The sequence below is a fragment of the Bos taurus genome, chromosome 24 (genome assembly GCF_002263795.3).
Source record: "Bos taurus isolate L1 Dominette 01449 registration number 42190680 breed Hereford chromosome 24, ARS-UCD2.0, whole genome shotgun sequence".
In the NCBI taxonomy this organism is placed as follows: domain Eukaryota; kingdom Metazoa; phylum Chordata; class Mammalia; order Artiodactyla; family Bovidae; genus Bos; species Bos taurus.
In genome coordinates, this window is record NC_037351.1 from 43028838 (window position 1) to 43045122 (window position 16285).

A 16285-nucleotide genomic window follows, 5' to 3' on the forward strand; every position below is an offset into this window, starting at 1 on the left:
TCCGACTCTGTGCGACCCCATAGATGGCAGCCCACCAGGCTCTCCCGTCCCTGGGATTCTCCAGGCAACAACACTGGAGTGGGTTGCCATTTCTTCACTAGAGTAAGTTTTTTTTAAAGTTCCCACTCCTCCTACTGCCCCTCCTTTTTATTATTTTAATTACCAAAGTAATACAAAGAGACTTTGTCACTTCAAAAAAATTTAAGTAATAAAGATAAATCGCCATCCAAACCCCAATATCTTCCCTAGAGGTAAAAACCACTGTAACTGTAAAAGATACTCCAAACTCACTTTGTAAACTATCAGACCAAACTTCTCATTTTCTCATGATTTTCCCTCTTCAAATAGTTAGACCAAAAAAAAAAAAAAAAAGTTATGAAAAAGAGTTCTGTTTAGATTTCAATTCTTTTGATGATAAGTTATGGATCAAAGGATACAGCTATCATGTAGGAAATGACAGAGTGACATGCCTACACAAACAAGTGTGAAACAAAATGTTACAACCATGTTAATTTTATGGCAACAAAATATAATGAGACTTATGACTATGCTTTGTATGTAAAGTCAGCACATTTCATTACCTAAATGCAGATCAATGTTGATTAATTTGTATCAATTTGATATCAATAAAAGTGTCTTCAGAGTTTACACAACATTTTTACCCATATAATCTCTTTGAAATTTCACAACCCATGAGATTAATAGAAATTATCTTTAACATTTAATAAAGAAAGCCAAAATTATGAGAGAAAAAGAATTAGTTGCTCAAAATTACATAGCTAGAAAGATGCAAATCAGAAACCACAGACAGAACTTTTATTTTTTGACTCAAATCGTATCCCACTCCTTTATATCACATTGAACAATACATCAAAAGTTGTCACAATAAGGCTTCCCTGGTGGTCCAGTGGTTAAGAATCCACCTGCCAATGCAGGGGACATAAATTAGATTCCTTGTCCAGGAAGATTCCACATGCTGCAGGGCAACTAAGTCCAAGCACCACAGCTACTAAGCCTGAGATCCTGTGCTCCACAATCATAGAAGTCACCACAATGAAATGCCCGTGACTACAACCAGAGAGTAGCCCCTGCTCACCGGACCTAGAGAAAGCCCTAGCACACAGCACTGAAGACTCAGCACGGCCAAAAATAAAATAAAAATAATTTTTTTTTAAAAAGCTGTCAGAAAACAAAAATACTAAGTTCTTGCATATTTTTTCTGCTAACCTGGAAGAAATTATGTCTACTTCTAAAGTTTAATAGAAAATATAAAACAAGTTGAATAACTTCTGAATGCAAAAAATTAAGTATTTTTGCTTGTTATACAATATAATCCCTTGGGAAGCTTGCATCTTACTTAAAATAATCAAAATTTAATAAAACTTACATTAACCTGTAGATGCATTATAAAATTAGAAAAATAACATCTTAAATTCTTAATTAGGTATTAACATAAGACCTAAAACTCCACATGTAATGACGTAACAGCTCCAGACAGAAAATACCTCCACATATACATAAATCATTGATGCTGCCCTCATACTTCAGCATTACCACTGAAATTTCTGCAAGGGACATATGGAGCCACATGGAAATCCCTTAAATTTCACAAACTGAATTTTAAATTATTTTAAAAATAATAAACATACTTTTATACAAAGACAAAACATTTAATTCATCAGTAATGTTACTGAATGACTTCCTAAGTCCCTATTTCTTCCCACTCCAAAGCAACTCCACAGGAGTCCAACACATTTTAATGATTTATATGACACACTAGATCAGATTATTTTAAAAACTTACCCTATTTCTTGTTAAGGGGTCTGAATCTTAACTCCATTTCACAAACAACACAGGAAAATTTTTAAATTATGATAAAGCTTATCTTTATAACATACCTTGATATTTTAAATATATGGACATGATTAACTGATTTTTATTTACATTTTACTCTTCCTAAATATAATAAATATATACCTGTTCTCAACACATCCTTATCAGAAAACCAAAACCCACAGTGAGATATTTCAGTACTCAAGATAGTATAAACAGAAGTGTAAAGCTGGGTTATTACTAAGAAATATTTTAACATTTCTCTTACCTCAGTTTCTGTACAATGTGAATATTCCACTTTACCTGTAATAAAAATACAAAAAGTTACTTTTCAGAGGATTTGGGGTGTTTTTTTTAAATCACTGACAAATCTGAGTTATTCTGACTACAGCTTCATTATGTCTGTGAAAATCTGTGCCACAAAAAGGTTCTAGTGTGACCAAATATTCTAAAAGTTCCTGCTCAGAGATTTAAGTTTAAAAAGTTTCATAAGAGAATAATCAAGAAAAAGATGGAAAGAATACATTTAATTGTAATAAAATATAAAACATATTACACATATATAAAGAATTAAAACAAAAATACTTTTTCTTGCTTTCTTTACTTTAAAGGCATTTAAAAGCTACCATTTAAAACACTTATAAGAAAAGTCTTTAAAAGACTCTTGGTGTCTTCCCTAAATACATTTCCAGTTTAAAGGTACAGTGATCATTTCAATTAAGGCAGAAATGGTTTAAATTCTTATTTAACATATAACAGTAGCTTTTCTATAATATACAGACACAACACTATAACTAATTTAGCAATTCTCCCAATAGAAGATCAACTAAAGAATAACCAGACTGAATAACATTTTGCCGTACAAACATTAATATTTTCTCATCACTGAGACATAATACCAGACAGCACGTATAGTTATGTATTTCTGTTAACTTGGGTGGTTAAAACATAAAGTTATTTTAAAGGAGAACCATTTATGAAAATGTTTTAACAAAAAGAGTAAATAGCATACATTTACATTGGATAGTAAAAAACTTAATTTTCCTAGTCTACACATCTTAAATCTCATCGTCCTAAGTTCAAATACACATTTATCTCGACCTCTTTCCCTCCCCTCCTCACTCACTCCTCCTCCTCTCCAGCCCAGGACCCCTACACTTACCCTATAGGGAATGTTCATCAGTCTGATTTATACACCTTAGAGTCTACAATGATACTGCTGGCTCTGTGGGCTCACCAGTGAGTAAGACCAGCTGACAGCCTCACAGAGCTAACACTCCAATGTCTGTCCCCGCTCCACCACCAAACCCTCCCAACCTATTCTGTGGCACCAGAAGAACCAAATATAACAGCCTGTTCTGAAATGAAAGGTCTGATAATACGCTTTGCTAACTATCAACAGTGTTTTTTTTTCTTTCTATTTAGCAACCTTAATTAACTAAACTTTATATTATCTCATGGAACAAGTATCATTAAATGACAAGTATTTTCCACTGAAAATAATTACTTCAGTTTCAGCATATTTTCAACAAAAGTCAAAAATTATCTTTGTCTACCTCACGTAATTTGGCAACACTCAAAGTCTGCATAGCACAGAGGTTTCCCTTCTGTGCAGATTCTAGCTGAAGGGTAGCGGCTGTTCAGCATGCTGCCTCCACAGGAGTTCTGAGGGGGACTGCAAGTAGGAACCCAGGACCACTCAACGATATTTCCACTGGCACGGAAGGGACGGGCCCTGCGGAGGCCACACTTCTGACACTCCTGTGCTGGGATGAGATGACCAGAGTTGTGGTTCTTTTTATGTACAGTGTGGATTTGGGTTACAAAAATTCCCCTTGTGACATTAATCCAGACAGTAACTGTCTAAATTTCATGAGACCTCACAGCACTATACCACTTTCTTCAAGAACAAGGAGAACTTGGAGGGGAATCAAAATTGACAGCAAATCATAAAACAAAGTCAACTGGCAAGTGTTAATCCCAAATGTTCTCGTACTTCCTATCAACATATTCTCCTAAGAGTCTCCTCCCCACAGTGGCCTCTGCTCAAGGCCGAGACCCTCCTAGCCAAGAGGCACGTCCTTTAGACACAGCACCCTAAACTGCCATCCAGATCATGTGCCCCAGTGAGTCACATATCCTCTATCGGGACTGAGTATATCTGATTTACACTATGAAAACTACCTAGGCAAAATCTCACTATTTAAATTTTACTCTATATATACACTTTTATGAGTATTTTATGAATAACATACTAAGTTCTTCAAATGCAAATAGAATCAAAAGGATTCTTAATCGTGAAAGGAGGTCAGAGTTAGGGAGCAACTATCATTAGAGAATTTTTAAACAGATTTTCATCATTTCCCACCAATACAACTTAATTTTAAACACATTAGACAACAGAATGAACCAAGTGTTTCATCGAAACTATTTCTTGTCTTACAGTTCCCAAATGAAATTGGTTCCAACAGTTCAGGGCAAAAAGTTGTACTTACATTCTTTTTTACTATTAACGTAAATAAGCTCCCCAATACTCTCCCAAGAATTTAAACTGGCTAAATTAAAGTGTGAATAAGTGACTATCAAGTTAGAAAGTGATAAAGTGAAAAAAGCTAAGTTCAAGAATATTATATGATTTTTCAATTTAAAGCTAGTATACATGGTGGTCAAACACTAATTAACTTTCTCTGACATTCTGCTAAACTCTTCTCAGACCCTTACAATCTATACTAAAACCCTAGTGCAAGACCTAAGGCAACTAAGATCTAATTACAATATGAAAAACACCAGATTTTTTTCAAACTCAAGAATCACTTTATGGACTCCAAATATACATATTTATTTAAGACTGTTTTAGTAGTTCTTTATCAATCTGGAATCAAAGTATCTTGAAACATTCATCTTTTTATAAAAGGAAGAAATGACTCAGTTAAAATATATGTGCAATATGTATGTTGACAAAATACCCTCACATAAATTTCCTCATTTGATTCTCCTAACAATTTTGTAAGAAGGGCTGGTCATATATTATTTCCCCTTTACAGACAAAGAAATAGAGTCAGAGGGGTAATATGGATTGCCTGAGGTTAGAACTAAGTGACAGTCTCTAGACCAAGAATCAAAACACATCTTCTACAGGCAACTTTTTATGTTCTTACCACAATACCATGTGACATTAAACAGTTGATTTGCAACCTTTCGGAAGAGCTAAGGAACTTGATAGGAATCAACATGACTCCATAAGAAAAATATTTTTTCTGGGCCAACTTAGTTTCCAGCAAGAGTTAAGTCACCATCTTCCTACCCCGTAAGCACCCAGGCGGTAAGCCCGAGAGCCTCCCAAGATTCCTTCCTTCTTCCCACTGCCACGTCAAAAGCTAAATAGCCATGTGCCATTCTATTTCTTAAATCACCCTCAGACTCTTTCTCCCTATTTCATTACCTCTGGTCTGAAGAGCCATAATACTCCTAACTGGTTTGGTAACTTAGAGGCTGCTAAGACCTATGATAGTATGAAATGGCCAGTGGTGTCTTTGCCCTCAGCTTACTCAGTTCAATCCATCTTCTACAAAGTTTATCTTCCCAAACAGAGGAGTCTGCTTACATCATTTTCCTGCTTAAAATGGTTCTGTAACTATCCAACACCTATACAGACTATAAATACAAACTCAGTCGTGAGGCACAAAAAGGCCTTCATCACCTGAGCCCTCCCGCATACCTTTCCAGTTGATCTCCTCGTCCACCCTTCCCACATACATCCGACACTCCAGGCACAGTGGACGCCCACTGCAGAGAGGACAGACAGGTTCAGTCTCATATGCCAACTCCAAACAATTGGCAGTGACTGCCTGAGGCACCCTGCTGAGAACTAAAGATACTTATATTTAGCAGCAAAAATGTGATGAATGATTACGCAGCGCCTGCTTTTGGTATGGGGACGTGGGTGTCACACACATGCCATACCACAACTCGTGTACTATTGCTCTCTGACAGTTCTCCCACGTTTCTAAGCCTCTGTGCTGACTGCTGCTTCTGCTGAGCATGCTCTTCTCCTAGGATCCCACTGCTCGGATCAGACCCCATCAACAGAGCTCCCCTGTGAAACCTGCCTGATGTCACACCAGCAGAGTCAGTCCCTCTCTCCCTGGACTCACACAGCTTTCTGTATGTCTCTATTATTTGGAATCATTAGACTGTAAGTGTTAATTTATGCTCCTGTGACATTCTTGAAGGTATGAATGCACTTCCTTTCCCTCTGTATCTTCAACATTTAGTCCAATACACTTAGAAGACACCCAAGTACTGGTGAAACGAATACATGAAGACATGAATGGGGATTCCTCTAACATGCTATTTCACTAAAATCCAGGAAGATATGGCAAAGCCAGGACCAGACAACCTATGGGGACTGTCACTGGCATTCTACCACTACTCATCATATATTTCCATATATATCTATATCTCTCAGAAATATAAACTACTAAGGGAATATACTAGATAGGAATTTGACTTCCAATTAGATTAGTCAGCAGAGAAAATGGGAAATACAAGGGGAAAAAACTGACTCAATTTCTTTAAAAAGTGCTCTAGCACAAGTAATATAAAAACATCTAAGAGTCAGTTTTCAGAAGCTAAATATGGACCACTAAATCTTATTATTATTAGGGATACAGCCTTTCCATATACTTGACACTAGTCAAATCCTTATTATATTTACACTAATGCCACTGCAAGGGGCCTGGGTTTGATAGCTCAATTGGTAAAGAATCCACCTGCAATGCAGGAGCCCCGGGTTCAATTCCAGGGTCAGGAAGATCCGGGGGCAAAGGGATAGGCTACCCACTCCAGTATTCTTGGGCTTCACTTGTGGCTCAGCTGGTCAAGAATCTGCCCACAATGTGGGAAACCTGGGTTCGATCCCTAGATTGGGAAGATCCCCTGGAGAAGAGAAAGGCTAGCTACCCACTCCAGTATTCTGGCCTGGAGAATTTCATGGACTATATATATAGTCCATAGGGCAGCAAAGAGTTGGACACGACTGAGCGACTTTCACTCCCTTTATTTTTAATTTATTTTAATTGGAGGCTAATTACTTTACAATATTGTGGTGGTTTTTGCCATACATTGACATGAATCAGCCATGGGTGTACATGTGTTCCCCATCCTGACCCTCCCTCCCCATCCCATCCCTCAGGGTCATCCCAGTGCACCAGCCCTGAGCTACCTGTCTCATGCATCAAACCTGGACTGGCAATCTATTTCATATATGATAATATACATGTTTCATTGCTATTCTCTCAAATCATCCCACCCTCGCCTTCTCCCACAGAGTCCAAAAGTCTGTTCTTTACATCTGTGTCTCTGTTGCTGTCTCGCATATAGGGTCATCGCTACCATCTTTCTAAATTCCATATACATGCATTAGTATACTGTATTGGTGTTTTTCTGACTTACTTCGCTCTGTATAATAGGCTCCAGTTTCATCCACCTCATTAGAATTGATTCAAATGCATTCTTTTAAATAGCTGAGTAATATTCCATTGTGCATATGTACCACAACTTTCTTATCCATTCGTCTGCTGATGGACATCTAGGTTGCTTCCATGTCCTGACTATTGTAAACAGTACTGCGATGAACACTGGGGTACATGTGTCTTTTTCAATTCTGGTTTCCTCGGAGAATACGCCCAGCAGTGGGACTACTGGGTCATATGGCAGTTTTATTTCCAGTTTTTTAAGGAATCTCCACACTGTTCTCCATAGTGGCTGCACTAGTTTGAATTCCCACCAACAGTGTAAGAGGGTTCCTTTTCCTCCACACCCTCTCCAGCATTTATTGTTAGACTTTTTGATAGCAGCCATTCTGACCAGCGTGAGATGGTACCTCCTTGTGGTTTTGATTTGCATTTCTCTGATAATGTTAAGCATCTTTTCATGTGTTTGTTAGCCATCTGTATGTCTTCTTTGGAGAAATGTCTGTTTAGTTCTTTGGCCCATTTTTTGATTGGGTCGCTTATTTTTCTGGAATTGAGCTGCAGGAGTTGCTTGCATATTTTTGAGATTAATTCTTTGTCAGTTGCTTTGTTAGCTCTTATTTTCTCCCATTCTGAAGGCTGTCTTTTCACCTTGCTTATAGTTTCCTTCGTTGTGCTAAAGCTTTGAAGTTTAACTAGGTCCCATTTGTTTATTTTTGCTTTCATTTCCATTACTCTGGGTGGTGGGTCACAGAGGATCCTGCTATGATTTACGTCACAGAGTGTTTTGCCTATGTTTTCCTCTAGGAGTTTTATAGTTTCTGGTCTTACATTTAGATCTTTAATCCATTTTGAATTTATTTTTGTGTATGGTGTTAGAAAGTGTTGTAGTTTCATTCTTTTACAAGTGGTTGACCAGTTTTCCCAGCACCACTTATTAAACAGATTGTCTTTTCTCCATTGTATATTCTTGCCTCCTTTGTCAAAGAAAAGGTGTCCATAGGTGCGTGGGTTTATCTCTGGGCTTTCTATTTTGTTCCATTGATCTATGTTTCTATGTTTGTGCCAGTACCATACTGTCTTGATGGCTGTTGCTTTATAGTATAGCCTGAAGTCAGGCCAGGTTGATTCCTCCAGTTCCATTCTTCTTTCTCAAGATTGCTTTGGCTATTTGAGGTTTTTTGTATTATAAAGTGTGAAATTATTTGTTCTAGTTCTCTGAAAAATACCGTTGATAGCTTGATAGGGATTGCACTGAATCTATAGATTGCTTTTACTTCAGAGAACTACAATCCCACAGGCTGAATGGTGAGGCCAAATAAAGAAAGAAAATTACTGATTTTAAAAATCAGTATATTAAATGTAAATAAAATACACAATCCAACTTATATTACGTATGATTACATTAGATAAAAAACAAATCCAAACTATATCCTCCTTGTAAAAGACACACCTTAAATGTAAGAACATTAAAAAGTGATAGTGAAATAATGGAAAAGGAACATACTGAGTATATTTTAGTCAAAGAAAGCCAATGTAACTGTACACACGTTAACTATAAACACACAGACTAACAGATCAATCTACCAAGAAGTTATCACAACTCTAAATTTTAATGCACCTAAAAATACAGTCTCAATAGAAATAAAAATTGACAGAATAATCCATGGATCAAAGTAGAAATTACAATGAAAATTTGAAAAATACTTGAACTTAATAATAAAAATGTGATGATATACCAAAACTTCTAGGAGAGTGATGTCAGAAACAGTGAAAAACTTCTATTCATCAAAACACAACACTAACAAGGTGAGACGGAAAGTCACAGAGCTGGAGAAGTTACACATAGCTGGTAAATGGCTCGAATCCAGAGTACACAAAAATCAGAACATATGAAAAGAAGAAGACACAAAAAACATAACATAAGTAGATTAGCAGTTACCAGGGGCTTAAAAAGGAGAATGGACAATTATTGTTTAACGGTTACAGTTTCAGTTTGGGTGATGAAAAATTTTGGAAACAGATGGTGGTGATGGTTGTAAAACACTGTGAATGTAATTAATCCCAGTAAGTTAGTTACAACCTTAACTTTTATATATATATGAAAAAAAACTGGGACTTCCCTGGCAGTCCAATGGTTAAGACTCTGCCTTCCAAAGGAGCAGTGAGCACAGGCTCAATTTCTGATTGGGGAACTAAGTTTCACATGCAGAGAGGTGGGTGAGACCAAATATTAAAAATAATAATAATAATAATAGAAAAACGGTCAAAAGACCTGAACAGGAACTTCATAAAAGTCCTTTTCATCCTTATGAAAAATAAACATAAAAAAGCACTCAACCTGACTAGCCATCAGATAAATGAAAACTCAAACCATTAGAAGATTTAAAAGATATGTACAACCCAAATAGCTACACTTCTCATTTGTTAACCACATTTCCAAGTATTAGGGTGGATGCAGAGCAACAGATACACTGCTAGTAAGAAAGGTAAACACAAACCAGCACTTTGTAAAACTGCTTGGGCATAGCTACCAAAACCCAAGAGACAAATGCAACAACCCAGCAAGTCTACTAGATGTGCTTAGATTTTTAGACAGGAGAGGAGTAGTAAATAATTTAATTATTTTCAAATAGACACAACACATACCAAAGAGTCTTTAAGAGATTCTGATTACCAGCCTATCATCACTAAAACCAAAAACGGCTTTGAACTCTTGAGCACCTAGGTGAAACCTGCTCAAATTGCATAAAAATCTGGTATAACATTTTCTTGATGTATTTTCTTTGTATAATGAGGACAGTGCAAGCAGCAAAATAGTATGTCTATTTAAAATCAATAGAATCCCAGTTAGATATTGCCCTGAGAACAGCAAAGTCTGGACCAGATAAGTTGAATAAACTCAAAAGCCATGCAAGAAAAAAAAAAATCTTGTCTAGTCCTGACCTTATTATACTGCCACTCAAAAATAATTTAATAGAAGTTAGAAGTAGGGAAAACATTACTACCTTTCCTAATAAACTTGCACTACTATTTATATTTATCAGTATTTTTCTAGTCTCTAAGTAATCAAGATCCCATGTAATGGTGTAAAGTATGTAGACAACACCAAAAACCATTTTGCCCAATGATACTTAGTTTTCATCTCTTTTGTTTGGTTTAAGACATCAGGATGAGTACATTTTATCTGCATGTTGCACTTCAGAGCTGTAATGAAGACAATGTTCACAAAACAGGGAACTACCTCGCATCTGGTAGCTGTGCTACCAGTCACCATTCTGCATGGTTCTGCTGCTGCTTCGGGGACACCTCTAGCCCAGAGATGCAAGAAGGATGTCCCCAAGATTTATCCCAAACCAGTTTTTGAGCATCCAAGTATCTCAGTTAATCCAGACTTGACCCCAGGCCACATTTCACTGACCTCCCATCAGCTCCAGTCCATCCAAGTTTGTACCCCAATACAGGCTCCTCTGGCTTCAGCTCCCAGGTATCGCTGGCTTATGATAAACAGCTTGGGCAGACTGCTCTCTGAACCTTCCTATTCAACTTGGCTCTGTGGTATTTAGTAAACAACCGCTGAACAGAGGAATGAATATACAGGCAGACAGTGGTGCAAGCCAGTAAAGGCGAGGTACCAGACAGACATGCTTTTCAAATCTAACGAAATCTGAACAATGAAAGTAATGAAGCCTTCTACCACTTTATTCTTCTTCTCTATTAAAAATAAAACAACCTCAGTAGCAACAGGGACACCACCCCTGAGCTCCTTGGAGATACATCTGATTCCAGGGCTGGGGCAGAAAATATATAGGATAAGCCCTGAAACACTGTGTAGTGCAGAAAGTAAGTGCTTAACACAAGAGGGAGGGGCATAGAGGGAAACAGGAGCCAACACAAAGGCACCTCCAATGGCCACAGTTGGAACAACTGGAGCAACCAAAGAAATAACCTGGTAATAGGTAACAAAGTATAAAATATACAAGATTCCAGACTTAATAAATGATAGAATAAATAAGCAAACAGGGAGAAGAGTCAAATCTTCCTTACAAAAGAATTTCAAAAAATACTAAGTAAATATTCACCACTTCAGAAGGAGGCCCCAGTGAATGCAGCTCAAAGGTTTAAGGATAGAAGAGGCAAAAACAGTAAAAATTTTAGTGGAGAAGCCTGGCAAACAAGGTTCACATTGCTAGAGGTGTTGTCTGGACACCACATGCCCAAGTCCAATGTGACAAGGGGAGCCCTGCCCCTTCCTAGTAACTCTCTGCACAAGTGCAAAACGTCAGTCCAGTCAAGAAAACATCAGGCAAACCTAAACAGAAGGACATTCTGTAAAACCCCCAGCCAACCCTCCTCAAGACTGTGAAGGTCATGAGAAACAAGGAAAGTCTAAGAAACTGCCACAGAGCAGAAGAGACTAGTGAGCCATAATGACTAAATGCACTCTGCTGTCCTGGGTGGGACTGTGGAACAGAAAAATGACACAAATGGAAAACTAGCGAAATCCAAATGAAGTCTGGAGTTTAGTTAACAGTAATGCTGATGGTTAGTTTTGACAAATGTACCCAGAAATATAAGATGTTAACAAGGAGGGAACAGGGTAGAGGCACACAGGAACCCTCTGCACTATCTGTACAACTTTTCTTCTAAAATTATCTCGTTTTTTAAATTACTTTAAAAAAATTACATTTGGCTATTTGGCAACAGGGATATCTTCCTCATAGTTTTAAACAAGTACTGTATCTGGGAGAGGGAAGTTTCCTTTTTTCTACTTAGCCAACAGGAAGCAAACGGGAAATACCATACGACTCAGTGACACTACTGTGAAGGTGGGATGGGAACTGTTGCCATTGTGCAGAAATTGAGTAGGAATGTGATTTCGAGTTTACAGACAAGACAGGCAGAGTGCAACTCACTGTCTCTTATCAACCCACAGTCCTTGGCAGATCAATGATTTTTTTCCTTCTAAACTTAGTCAAAAACTCTTAGTAAAACAAAGAGCTTCCCCACAGAGTCCCAACTTACTTAGGAACCAGTATCTATATATGACTAATACTTGCCCACCCTCTGCATGAGGCAGAAATACAGATACAGAACCACAAACCAATTATTTCCAGACCTTAATGATAGTTGCTCAGTGGTGTCCGACTCTCTGCGACCCCATGGACTGTAGCCCGGCAGGCTCCTCTGTCCATGTAATTGTCCAGGCAAGAATACTGGAGTGGGTTGCCATTCTCTTTTCCAGGGGATTTTCCTGACTTAAGGATCAAACTTGGGTCTCCTGCATTGCAGGCAGGTTCTTTATCTAAATCTGAGCCACATCGGGCTCTCATTATTCCAAAATCTCTTCCAAAAGTGTCTGTGGCCACTCTCACAAGACCCAAGTGGAAGGTTGTGTGTGTGTGTGTGGGCTCAGTCATGATAAACTCTGTGACTCTATGGAATGTAGCCTGCCAGGCTCCTCTGTCTATGGGATTTTGGTTGTTGGAAAGTAAACTGGAGCCAACAATGACAGCAATCTTAACTGATTACAGCTAAAATATCTTAATCTTGCAAACAATCATCTCAACACATGGTTAAAACCCCTTCCAGAGGCCTGGAAGGGGACTGTGTGAGAAGCAGGTTCCAAGTTCAGCTGTGTTAGCTTCATGGTAAACTGGTCACTCTGTTTATGTTCTATTTTCTCCTCTATAATGACTAAACCATTTACATCACCCATGGAAACTTGAACACCACGTGCACAAGTTTTGTATCTGTAGAAAGGACTCAATGCATGTTTTTAAAATTGAATTAAGCCCACGTATCTGGACATATTGTTCAAATGTAATAATTCTTATCTGTTGATATAAATGACAAGGTATTTCACCAACCCATAACACTGTCATTCACCCCTGACCTCTACCCTGGTCACATACATCTCAAGTATTCCTTTCATTTAACAATAAGGATGCGTACACTCAAGAAAAAATATCAAGAGTAAAAAAAATTAATGTTTTAAAACATGTTTTCACTACTTTGACCTTTCACTACTTTTCACTACTTTGACAAAAATTAATGTTTTTAAACATGTTTTCACTACTGTCTCTCTTTAAATTCAAAAAGGATCTTATTCAATACCCACCAAATGGCATGAACCCTGCTGAGAAGCCTCACTGATCACATCTCTTCTCAAATTCCAAACAAAGCCCCAGTGGCCCCTACATCAAGTGATGTCTTTAATAATATGCATTCCACTGTTCTTCCTGGGAAAACCTATTACCAATCTTACCATTATTTTAAACCAAGATGTGCTCATAATTTTGAAAGTGTTCTTTATATATCTAAAGCTAAACGTACATCAAAAATTTTGAAACCAAATCTGAAACAAGTATTTTCATCAGATGGATATTTAAAATCCACAGGGCTGCTAAGATCATACAGCAGTTCTCAGCTCTAGAACTACTGTTAATAACTCCTGTGGATCCCAGGAAAAACACATTCTACTCTAGCGGAGCCGGGAATACAACCTAAATCCTATCAATGACTACTCTCTAAAGAACGGGTATATTAAAACTTGTCTGAAGGTCAGTCAAGTGCACCGGTGATAAATAGCAGATAGTGTATCAGGAGCCTGCGTGAGTGTCTAACTTCTGAATTAATGATGTGAATGAAAACTTCATCAACATGTATATAAGAAATTTTTACCAGGCAATAAGGTCTTTTTATGACTACAAACACATAAACACTGGGGAAAATTAAAATTTTAAGTAAGCCACCTAAGATAAATCACATACCCTCTTGATTCTAACCAACAAATCACCTTCCTGTCATCACAGAAATACTTCATAAACATAGTACCCATTTTAAGATCCTGATTCATAATATAATTTTCTGCCTCTTAAAATATTCTCTAAAGAACTAATTTTTCCTTCTTCTTTAATCTCCTTCAGCCCTATATCACACTACTATCATGGACACATTAGTAAATGACTTAAAGTTACATCTGAATGCTAAATAAAATTATCCATTCTTGTTTCCTTCTAATATTGGTTTCATTTCCATGCCTCCTACATTTTTCTATTTCTCTTACAATGCATTTCTAACCTTTTAATTCAACCCAAATGGGGATGTTCTGTATGTACTGATACTATTAAAAGAAAACAAGGACTAAAATCAATTACTGCTGCTATATTCAATTCCAAAACCAGTCAAGAATGAATGGGAAGTGCTATTTCTTTCTATGGGACTAAATGGAGTGACACTGCTGATAGTGGTAAGAACCAACTATTCAACAACAGCAGAGGAACAGTAACCAGCAGAAAGATTCCCCACAAATACCACCTGTCACCTCCCAGACCAGGGGTTCTCAACCAGGGACAGCGGGCCAAGCCTGGAGACTTCAGCTGGGAGAGGGGGCGGGTGATGACCAGCAATCTGGTGGGCAGACACCAGGGATGATGCTCAACACCCTACACAGGCACAGGAGAGCGCCCACAACAAAGAGCTATTCAGTCAAAAATGTCAGTGCATAGGCTGAGAATCCATAAACTCAACATGTGTTTCAATTCCGGGTAAAAAAATACAGAAGTACCATGGTGCTGTGAAAGGACCACAAGATCAGGGGAGGGAGGGAACGAAATTTTACTGAGTATTTGCTACCTATCAAGCCTTGCATTAGGCACTTTACACATACCATCTCATTTAAACCTCCATCCCATGGGAGAAAAGTGATCTATTCTCATTTTACAGATGAGAAGGTTGAACTCAGGGAAATTAAGGAACTTATTCAAGGTCACTCATCCAGAAATGGAAGGAATCATGATTCCAAATCAAACCAAATCTGTTCCTTTCCACAAAGGCTAGAGGTTAAAAGACCAGGATTTGATTCAGAGTTACCAATATGAATTTGAGCACATCACTTAACTTCCTCAACCTGCATTTAGAAAGTAAGTTAATGGATAACATCTGAAAATACAAATGCTGTCAAATCCCAACAATTATGTTGAACATCTTATAATAAAAAACAAAGTGCTTCTTAGAATGGAAGTTCATGATTACCATTTTTCCTTAAAAATAGAATTTATACAAGGGTGAAGAGTACCAAGTTGTACAGCGTTTTTAAGAATCAAGAGTAAACGTTCAGAAGATATGGTGCCGTCCACCACCACACAACTACTCTTAATACTAGAAAGAAAGAAATTATCTAATATAAACAATATTTTTGTATGAACTTCCCAGATTTTCAATCAATTGACCCAAAAAGCTCAAGACCATTTCAGCAACTTTGATGGGGCTCTCTACACAACAGAGGAGGAAAAGGATGGATTACAAGTCCAATACTGCTGCTGTGGGAAACAACTCTGCCATTCTCTCCAGAGAGCCAGAATGTATTCCAAGAGATCAATACATTATCATTCATACCAATGATGAAAAATGTAAATCATTTCAACATAAGGTTATGGCTTTTTAAAAACCTACCACCAGAATCCATCAATCTTTGACAACTAAACTACTGGTAGGTTCACAAACACAACTTGAAATCTGGGATTAAATTCAAGGATAATGTAAACAAAAAGAAGTTTGTTCTTTCTAGAAGTCATCACAATTAATGTGACTTCTAAAAGCAGGTTGCACACAAACACTTTTCCCCTTGAAATCTTGGATCTCCAGGCATGGTTTTGCTGTATTTTATAAAAGTATATTTTCATATCATATTAATACGCTGTAAATAAATTATAAATGCAACTATTTCCCACTAATATTGTCCAAGTTTAAAAGCAATAGACACATCAAATAAACTAAAAATTTGTTTGAAATAATTTCAAAACAATCATTAAAAGACTGGCTTTAAATAAAATTCTAAAAATCTGTTTACCCAACACCAAATATAAATAATAAATGTTCTGTTGGAATTGACAGAACTGATAACACACTCTTTTGACTGTTCTCTATTTTAATCAATTAAATAAGGATTTTCATTAAAACTATTCTGAAGCACA

At 37.3% G+C, this 16285-nt stretch overlaps 1 protein-coding gene across 8 annotated transcripts in view; it reads right to left on the reverse strand.

The window, feature by feature from the left end:
- The window catches only part of SPIRE1 (spire type actin nucleation factor 1), a 168236-nt gene that overhangs the window by 150529 nt on the left and 1422 nt on the right, over window positions 1–16285 (reverse strand). For all 8 annotated transcript variants that reach the window (XM_005224316.5, XM_005224315.5, XM_010818970.4 and 5 more), the window contains exon 2: window positions 2102–2136. In XM_005224316.5, the coding sequence (XP_005224373.1) occupies window positions 2102–2136 (35 nt within the window). The remainder of the gene's footprint in view (window positions 1–2101; window positions 2137–16285) is intronic.